Here is a 9,498-nt window from a genome sequence, read left to right on the forward strand (position 1 = left end):
GGAGCTAAAATTTTGATGTGGTTTACTGCAATAGTTTCTTTGGGTGTATTTGTTGGGGTCTTTCTTTTTCTATGGGACGCAGAACCAGACTATTAGAACACAAGGACAAAAGGACTTGATCAGGGGATCAAGCTCTGCCCATGGGACAAACACTATAGTCACTTTCACCCCGCTACATCTTTGCAGGCTTAATAGCCTCCCTCTTGAACTCTTCGATCCCATTGACCTTGCCATAGAGCCATTTCAGGGCCATCGTGCTGCTTGCCTCGAGACCGGCGCAGAATGCAAAGAAAAAGGCCCTCTGCGTGGTGGTCAAAATGCCCAGAATTGGATACGGGTACCTGTGTTTTTTGGGGGGGCGTCAGTAAAGAAGCTCAAGATTCATGCGGAACAGAAATGCTTACCATCCATTGTGGCCGGCGCAGTGCTCTATCCAGCCCCAGTACAAGAATGCCAACACCATGCTGAGGCCAACAGCTCCATTGGCTTTGACGGTCCAAGGAGGGCTGAAGAACAGCAGGTCGATGGTCAAGAAGATTGCTGGAGCGGCGTGGTAGCCAATATCAACAGCCCAGGGCAGACTTTTTTAAGGTCAAAGGTCAGTAAGTGTTACTTTTGTTTTTAGATTTGACCAACTGGTCATGTTTGTCAACACTACTCTCCTCCCAGACTTACCTATATTCGGATGGCATCAACAATTCCTTGTCATAAATTGCAATCCCCCAGTACAAGATGCTGATCAAGACCTCGAGCGGGTTCGCGCATACTGCGACAAAGTTCTTGGCCTTGAACAATGTCGGGCTCAGGGTTACGTCGGCCAGAAGTCCCAACCCAAAGGCTATCATCGACAAGCCAAGGCCGATGATTGTAAGGAATTGGCCGCTACCGCCGTACGCCGAGCTGATTGGCGTGGGGAAGATGTAGAGGTAGCGAAAGGACTGGTAGAATGAAGCCAGTCCGAGAATATGGAGCGTCAGTGAGAGGTCCCGGGAGGGAGATCTCAACCGCTGGAGGGAATGTTTGACTGTCATTGTAGTTGATATTTTGCTGGTTTTGTGTTTGAGTATTTTCTTATTGCGCTATAGTCTAAAGATTACACGCTTTGGGAGCCAGGACAAGGAAGGAAGAAAGAAAACAAAGAAGCAAAGCTTGGAATTAATATCACATGAGTAGAACTTTTTTCAGTGAAAAATAAATATGTCAAGGACGTCCGGGCTTACTCTTTCCGCGCGGACTCTTTACGAACGCCGAAGGTTTGTAGAGGTTTCGAAGTAGCAACCGAGCTCTCCGAAGCTTGGTTGGTTTAATAGCATCCACTTTGTCTACAATTTTCTCTCCACTTCTCTTGAGCTGCAAACGTCATCGACCAACACTTAGATCGCAGCGCAGGGCCAAAGCAAGCACGTGCAAGATGGGAATTGGGTCTGTGGGCTTGATTTTGGCGAAATCTGAAGAGAACCAAACGCCCCTGAAGTCTCTGATTATTATTATTTTAGAGAATGTTCAACACCTCTTAGATTTAAGGCTAGTGACAGGGGTTGTCATCTTCAAAATGTTTGGATACATGGACCAGGTGATGTTTGGCGTCTATTTAGCTTCCCAATAAACCACAAACCCGCAAAACGCAAAATGCCCCGGAGCCGAAAGTGGGGCCGATCGGTGCGGTGCGACGCGCTGCCAATCAACACCATCGCGAACTTTTGGCGCGGGACCAAAATGGAACGAACATGTATTGTTTGGATATCATTGCAATTTTGATTAAACACAAGAAAAATCCCAAACCTCTGAAAGAAACAGAAAGTCAACAATTTACCAGCATCATCTCGGCGAACATAGCAAACTTTTCTTCCAGCGCCTAAACTCCGACTCGGAGTACAAAGAAAATGAAAACAGAAACCACAGATGACGACGCCAAGTCGCTGAAGCGCAGCCATTCGGAAACCCAAGATGATGATGGTTAGTCACCCATTTCACACGAAAATGACAGCCTCCTTGCTAACACGCCGATTCCAGACAGCTCCTCCGACGATGACATGGGCCCGCAGCTGCCATCCCAAGCACCGAAAAAGAAGCGCCGTGTCCTCCCATACGAAAAGCTCTACACCTCGGCCCTGCCAAAGTCACCCCGCTACTCCAAGTCGCTTATGCACAAGGAGCAGCTTGCCTTTGTGCTCTGGACCCCGATCACCGAATTCCTCATCACCGTGTCCGTCGATGGCGTCGTCAAGTTTTGGAAGAAGATTGCGCAGGGCATCGAGTTCGTCAAGGAATTCAAGGCGCACGCGGGCGAGATCAAGTCGGTTTCCGTCAGCGCGGACGGCCGAAGTTTTGCTACTGCAGGGCTGGACAAGACGGTCAAGATCTTTGACGTGATCACTTTCGACTTGCTGGCCATGATGCAACTTGACTATGTCCCGCGCTGCGTCTGCTGGGTGCACAAGAAGGGCGCCAGGCTGCCCCTGCTTGCCGTCTCAGAGTCTGAAAAGCCGCTGATCCATATCTTGGATGGGAGGGGTGAAAAAACGGAGCCCATACATACCATCAAGGGACTCCATCGAAGCCCGGTAACTCTAATGGCCTTCAACGATGCATACGACTGCGTCATATCGGCCGATCAAGGAGGTATGCTGGAGTACTGGAGACCAAACGAGACATATCAAAAGCCCGACAATGTCTTTGCCATGAAGAGCTCCACAAACTTGTTCGAATTCAAGAAGGCCAAGGCGGTGCCTACCTCGCTTACAATATCCCCCAATGGTGACAAGTTTGCCACGTATTCTTCACCAGACCGCAAGATACGAGTCTTTGATTTTGCGACTGCGAAATTGTATAGGACATACGACGAGTCCATACGCACGGTTGAGGAGATGCAGCAAGCCGGGACTGCGATCCAAAAGCTCGACGATAACGAGTTCAAGCGGCGGTTGGCGCAGGAGCGGGAGCTGGATGCCCCTGCCCTTGCGGACAAGATCAATGTGATTTTCGACGAGTCGGGTCACTTCATCATGTACGGCTCGATCCTCGGCGTTAAAGTGCTCAACACGTACTCGAACAAGGTGGTCAAGGTCTACGGCAAGGACGAAAACTTTCGCGCTCTCAACCTGGCCATTTACCAGGGCCAGCCCCAGAAGAAAGGCGTCACGACGGTGGCCATGGCCGCCTCGAGTAACCCCCTACTGCAGGAGTCGGAGGTGCGCGACCCCATCTTGGTGACCACGGGTGCGGGCAAGGGGCGCTTTTACATGTTCACCAACGACGAGGACATCTCCAAGACGACGCGTGACGTGCAGAACGAGAAGCCGACCATCCTCGGCGGGGCCAAGAAGGCTGCCGAGAAGAAGGCCGAGACGGGCTCTTCGGCCATCATCCACACGTCCTACGGCGACATTCACATCCGCTTGTTCCCCGACGCGGCGCCCAAGGCGGTGGAGAACTTTGTCACGCATTCCAAGCGCGGATATTACAACAATACGATTTTCCACCGAGTTATTCGCAAGTTCATGATCCAATGTGGAGATCCATTGGGCGATGGCACCGGCGGCGAGAGTATCTGGGGTAGGGAGTTTGAGGACGAGTTCAGCAGTCTGAAGCATGACAAGCCGTACACAGTCAGCATGGCCAATGCCGGGCCCAACACCAACGGCAGTCAATTTTTTATCACCACAGAGAAAACAGTACGTATCAGCATGCCTAATACATGTTCTTCTGCATCGTATTTGGATGACCATTTTTGTACTAACGATCCAATTTATTGCAGTCCTGGCTTGATGGGAAACATACGATTTTTGGTAGGGCGGTTCAGGGATTCGATGTCATCCACAAGATCGAGAATGCCCGGACGCACAAAGAAAAGCCGGAAGAGGATATTAAAATCCTGAACATTGACGTTTTCTGAATGAGTAATGTCGTAACATAGACTCGCTTCTCCTAAATATAGAGGCCAAAAGATTAGGATACCCATTTCCTGCCCGCAAAGTAAGAAGATGTCTTTTGAGTGATTGCATTTCAATTGAGAATCAACTAAGTGTGGTTGTTTGGTAATTAACAGAGTCAGCCAATGGGGTACTTGTTTATCGATTCAGTTCCAGTTCCCAGTGACATCAATAATGAGGGGCTGTCGCGAATGCCCCCACAAATTTTCTTAACACAATGGAGATCAAAGCCGACATTCTTGCCAAACGTCAGTCTTGAGTCCGCAAAAGAACCACATCCAAAGGTCTATCACCAAATTTGAGTCGACAAAAAAAATCAAGCTAAGTCGAAATCAGTAGAGAAAAGCCCAGGTCAGGGTGGTAAAAACTTCACGACTGAGCGAAAACTGGCTTTTGCCTAGCAACCGCAATCATGTCGACCACAGTCGAAAAGGCAAGTACTCGGAATGTACTCGCATCCACAAAATATTAAGAACTAAGCAAACTAACACTCGTCGCGATGCGCGCACTCGACAGATCAAAGAGATCGAGGCCGAAGTAAGCCCCCAACCAGCTCAGCTCAGCTCCCAATGCGGTTCTTCTTTTTCGACGACAATACGCCCAAGCCCGACAATGGAAAACGAGACACAGAGACTGACAAAATGAACCGGACGGCGAACCCCGCCGTGTTGTTTTTTATTGGAATTTTTGACAGATGGCCAAGACTCAAAAAAACAAGGCCACATCCTACCATCTCGGACAGCTCAAGGCCAAGCTCGCAAAGTTGAAGCGTGAGCTGCTCACCCCGTCGTCGGGTGGCGGTGGTGGCGGCGCGGGCTTCGACGTTGCTCGCACGGGTGTCGCCAGTATTGGTTTCATCGGCTTCCCCTCGGTGGGCAAGAGTACCCTGATGAGTCGCTTGACGGGCCAGCACTCCGAGGCGGCAGCGTACGAATTCACAACCTTGACGTCGGTGCCCGGTCAGGTGATATACAACGGTAGGTGGTCTTGAGGGGGGTTGTGGGCGGGCAAGGTTGGAGGGTTTAGTGGGTGGTGTACATATCAGCTGCATATGGGAAAACTTTTTTGCGCTGACAAAAAGGCGACGGCGGTTTCGTGGGGATACAGGCGCACCGTTGCAGATCATCGATCTGCCTGGTATCATCGAGGGTGCAAAGGACGGCCGTGGTCGCGGTAGGCAGGTCATTGCTGTGGCCAAGACTTGCCACCTGATCTTCATCGTGCTGGACGTCAACAAGCCTTTGACGGACAAGCGTGTGATCGAGGCCGAGTTGGAGGGCTTCGGCATCAGGATCAACAAGAGCCCGCCAAACATTACGTTCAAGAAGAAGGAGAAGGGTGGACTCAACATCACGAGCACGGTGCCGCTGACACACATCGACCACGACGAGATCAAGGCCGTCATGTCCGAGTACCGCATCAACTCAGCCGACATTGCCATACGCTGCGACGCCACCATCGACGACCTGATCGACATACTTGAGGCCAAGAGCAGGAGCTACATCCCTGTCATATACGTGCTCAACAAGATCGACGCCATCAGCATAGAGGAGCTGGACCTGCTGTACAGGATTCCCAACGCAGTGCCTATCAGCTCCGAGCATGGGTGGAACATTGACGAGTTGATGGAGGCAATGTCAGTGACTATAACCCGGGGAAGATACTTGGCCTCTGACGACAAGCGATGAAGATTGCGGAGGATTTTTGTCCGGAATATGTGATGAACTAACAATCTCCTCGAACAGGTGGGAAAAGCTGAACCTGGTCCGCGTGTACACCAAGCCAAAAGGCAAGCTGCCAGATTACTCGGCGCCCGTGGTGCTGCGGTCCAACCGATGCACCGTTGAAGACTTTGTTAGTATCTCCCTAATACCGCGGCTATCTCTTTTTCTAGCGCTTACAGTTATTCTTCGTCATGCAGTGTAACGCCATTCACCGGAGTATCGCAGAGGTTTTCAAGACTGCCATTGTCTATGGCAAGTCGGTCAAGCACCAACCGCAAAGGGTTGGACTTGCTCATGAGCTGGCGGACGAAGATATTGGTGAGTCATCTTCTATCTTTCGTCATGTATCCGTATTACCATCCACTGCATGCTATGGGCGCTTGTAGCTGTCTTTTGCAACATCAGGCATGCTACTTCTTTGTACTGCGCATGACAACAAAGCCTATATTGAATCGATTCGCGTCAAAAAGCTAACCGCGCAATCCTTGCTCTTTCATCACAGTGACCATTGTCAAACGATGAGTCAAACAGGCTCACGAACAAGCTCGCATGCCAGAGGAAAGCCGAGGGGGCCTTCGGGGATGTCCGGGGAAAGCTACGGGCTGTGCCTTGTTTGAGTGCACGCGCGTATCACTCTGGGAGTGTCGAGGCTGGGGGTGAAATATCTCGGCTTTCTCAAGCAGGTCGTAAGCACCCGGCTGGGTTCAGTGGCAATGTGTGGCAGTTGAGTGAAACTTTTCGTGCCGATATAGTGGCAAACCACTTTACTCATTGTGTGTAACCCCATGGCCCTTTCCTAAAAGTCTGGGCTATGAAACCAAAAGCGGGAGGTATTTTTGATTCAGATATTTGGGGACCTGATCTATTCGCTCCTCGTGTTTCTAAGACATGCTTCTTTTTTTTTCGAAACCAATAGAACGTTTTCGGGAATTTAGTCGGTTGCCGGCAAAGTTCAACATCAAAACAAAGACGGTCGAGACCTCCTCCTGATCTCCATATATGAACCTAAGCGATGTACATCGCGCAGGCGTCTACTTTTTCGTTTTGTTTCGTGGGATGTTCACATGTCTTTCGATCTGGCGCAGTCACATCTGTACCACTACACTACTTGGGCCTCGTTCTTCTTTACCGGTAACAGAAACCAGAAACCCGTTATCCTCCGATGTCTCAAGCCTAATCTGTAGTAAACCGCCCCAACCAAAAACCTCTCCAACGTGGGGGTGGTAAGAGATGTGATGAGGGGTGCATGAACCGCATGACAAGGCAACGAGAAACTAGCAAAAAAAAGCCAAAGAGCAAAGCAAAAGCTACGAAATACATGATTGAAAAAAAAACAGAGAACCCCAAAGAAAAGGATTCACTTCATGCATTGGCCTTTGCGATGGCTGCCCAAACCCGACCCGAACCACACCTGCCATGTTTCAAGCCAAGTTACCTCCGGATAAGTAGACCGAACCAGGCAAATCCAGCGAACCTCGCTTGGAAAGAGAAATCCGTTTCAATATTCGTTTAACGGCATAAATTCTACCTCTGCACTCACTCGAGGGCGGAACTAAGCCAATGGACAAGTTCAGTGTTCGCCCATTTCAAAGAAGGGGGTGGGGGTGGTGACACTGCTTGAAAGAGGAAGAGAGAAAAAAAGGGGGTTGCATATCCAAAGGGGTTGATATGATATGTTCCGGTCGATCCCCAAGGCGACCCGACGTCGGAGGGACTTGGCAAAGCATGTAGTTAGCATGAACAAGTCAATGAGGACCAAAGGACCTTGGCTGGTAAGTCTTGATGTCATCAACTCTGAGAGAATGGACAAAACACTCCCTCAGCAAGATTGTATATATGCGAGGGTGAAATCCTCCGCCCCTTACTGTAGGGTAGAGAAGAACAATTCCCATATTGGTAAACAGCTCGGGCCGGATCGTATCCAAGGCACCTCCCCCCATGCAGGTCTGGCATGCAAGGGCTAGAAAAGATGAAAAAAGGGGTGGGATTGTCATTGGATGAAAGAAAGCAACAACCTAGAGAGCTCTTTTTTTTTTTTTTTTTTTCCTTACGGCACGGTCTAGATGTTGGTAACTGGGGGTTTGGGGGAGTGGGTTTGGGGCGATATGAGGAGACCGTTTAACACATGCGGCCATCAAGGGCGGCCAGACCCTAGAGAATTTGGGGGGCAAACACTGTTGAGAATAAGGAGTACGAAATAAAAAGAGGAATGATGGACCAACAGCGTGGGGAAATACGCGCGCTGAGGGGGGCGCCGGGGAAAACGTGGGTTGTACGGGGCCGCGGCTGGCTGCATGCGGTGCCCTTGAATTCTTATTGCTGTTTCCTCCACTGTTGTGCTTCCAGTGTTTTTTTTTTTGTACATTTTGGCGGCTATGCCAACATCGTGGGAAGGAAATGCCCCCCCCCCTTTTCTTTTCCTTGTGTTTCCGTTTGAAAGACAAACGGGATTTCGTCAGTGTGGAGGTCATGTGGCCTTGTTGCAGAGATTTTCGCTGATCTTCGGGGTCCCATTGAAGCTGTCGCGCACTAGGTAGTTAAGGTAGGTAGGTATGCCTTTTTTACCTACCTTGCCTACTTTGTTAAGATGTGGTGACGATGCCGGTAGCCCGATTTTGATGCACCAACACCCCCCTGGCCTTTCAGAGGGCTGCTCTTGCCGCCGAGTTTGTCTGCCCCTCTCCCCTGGTTTGGGTTTTCTAATTAACCGTACATGACATAGTAGAGGCTCCCTTTTTTTGGGGGGGGGGGGGGGTTTTCTCTCTATCTGTCCCAACCCAACATCCCAATCTTGGCTCTGTTGGTCACCCGATGAGGAAGAGTTATTGTGTATTACTGAACCACCTCGCTTCCTCCAACCGGGCCGTTCATGTCATGGTGATCGGCCCTGCTAAAAAAAAAATTCGACCGTCTTTGTTGTTCTATGCATATTTATTAGAAAAACTTAATCAAATTATCAAGCCGAACACAGGCATGGTCCGGCGTCATTCTAGTTAAAGATGGAGCCTCTTGCAGTAAAGGAGTAGTGGGTTTTGTCGCCTTGCATGGGGGGACCAAGGTTTCTGACCAGAAATAGTTGAACCCAAAAAATTCCTTGGTTAATAATTATACCGACTGATGCTTTTTTCCTTTTTTTTTTTTTTCTCTTTTTTATTTACCCTCCCCAAAACTGTCATCGAACCGGAAGCCGACCAAGGCCGCATGAAAAACCCAGGCAAGGTAATACAATGCACGACAAGCTGTCTGTCCTGCGACTGTCAAAAAAAGTTCGGATGATGGGCGGACGGCGGGAACTAGTTTTCCTCCCTCGTGCGCCCCCCCCCCCCCCCCCCCCCCCCCCCCCCCCCCCCCCCCNCCCCCTCCCTCTTGCTTTGACCTTTTTATTTTCGCGAGGCTATGCCTGGACCCTGACCCCAAGGTTGGGATAAGCACGCCGGCGTCTAGGCCCTGGCTGGCTCTCCTGTCACTTTTCCTTAGCTGCGCCCTGCTTGAGATCTTTTTTCCCCCTACAGTTGGGGCGCACGCGAGCCGATGAAGAGGCAGAACAAAAAATAAAGGGCCAAGTAATGTTGTTATGCTGTTTAAGCAACAAGGTTCCCCCATGTAGCGCACGGACCTGGGATGCTGCCCAGGTCCCCGGCCGGACAGAGGAGTCCGGGTCGCGGCTTGCGGATTGCATGGTGGATCGGCTTGGTGGTGTGGAGATTCCTTTTTTTGTTGTTTCATTTGATTAGATATCTCGTTCAGTTTTTTTTTTTCTCTTTTTTACTTTTGATCTTTGTGTCTACCCGGTATTACGAAGTACTACGTATATGCCTGTTGCTGGTGGACCAACGGGGTAA

At 50.2% G+C, this 9,498-nt stretch overlaps 3 protein-coding genes across 3 annotated transcripts; 2 read left to right on the top strand and 1 right to left on the bottom strand.

The window, feature by feature from the left end:
• Positions 1-172: 172 nt before the first annotated feature.
• PgNI_03146 (uncharacterized protein) lies at positions 173-1,031 on the bottom strand (the record flags this gene model as incomplete). The annotated part of the gene is made up of 3 exons (XM_031123201.1): positions 173-341; positions 405-581; positions 676-1,031. 3 exons carry the CDS (start codon positions 1,029-1,031, stop codon positions 173-175), a joined length of 702 nt encoding a protein of 233 aa, XP_030985195.1.
• Positions 1,032-1,629: 598 nt separating this feature from the next.
• Positions 1,630-3,950, top strand: PgNI_03147 (uncharacterized protein; the record flags this gene model as incomplete). The annotated part of the gene is made up of 4 exons (XM_031123202.1): positions 1,630-1,729; positions 1,903-1,956; positions 2,014-3,674; positions 3,758-3,950. 4 exons carry the CDS (start codon positions 1,630-1,632, stop codon positions 3,893-3,895), a joined length of 1,953 nt encoding a protein of 650 aa, XP_030985240.1. The 3' UTR covers positions 3,896-3,950.
• Positions 3,951-4,169: 219 nt separating this feature from the next.
• Positions 4,170-6,604, top strand: PgNI_03148 (uncharacterized protein). The gene is made up of 7 exons (XM_031123203.1): positions 4,170-4,365; positions 4,449-4,469; positions 4,627-4,909; positions 5,040-5,568; positions 5,678-5,786; positions 5,854-5,974; positions 6,159-6,604. Exons 1-7 carry the CDS (start codon positions 4,345-4,347, stop codon positions 6,176-6,178), a joined length of 1,104 nt encoding a protein of 367 aa, XP_030985235.1. The 5' UTR covers positions 4,170-4,344; the 3' UTR covers positions 6,179-6,604.
• Positions 6,605-9,498: the final 2,894 nt, after the last annotated feature.

This window comes from Pyricularia grisea, assembly GCF_004355905.1.
Source record: "Pyricularia grisea strain NI907 chromosome Unknown Pyricularia_grisea_NI907_Scaffold_2, whole genome shotgun sequence".
Lineage (NCBI taxonomy): Eukaryota > Fungi > Ascomycota > Sordariomycetes > Magnaporthales > Pyriculariaceae > Pyricularia > Pyricularia grisea.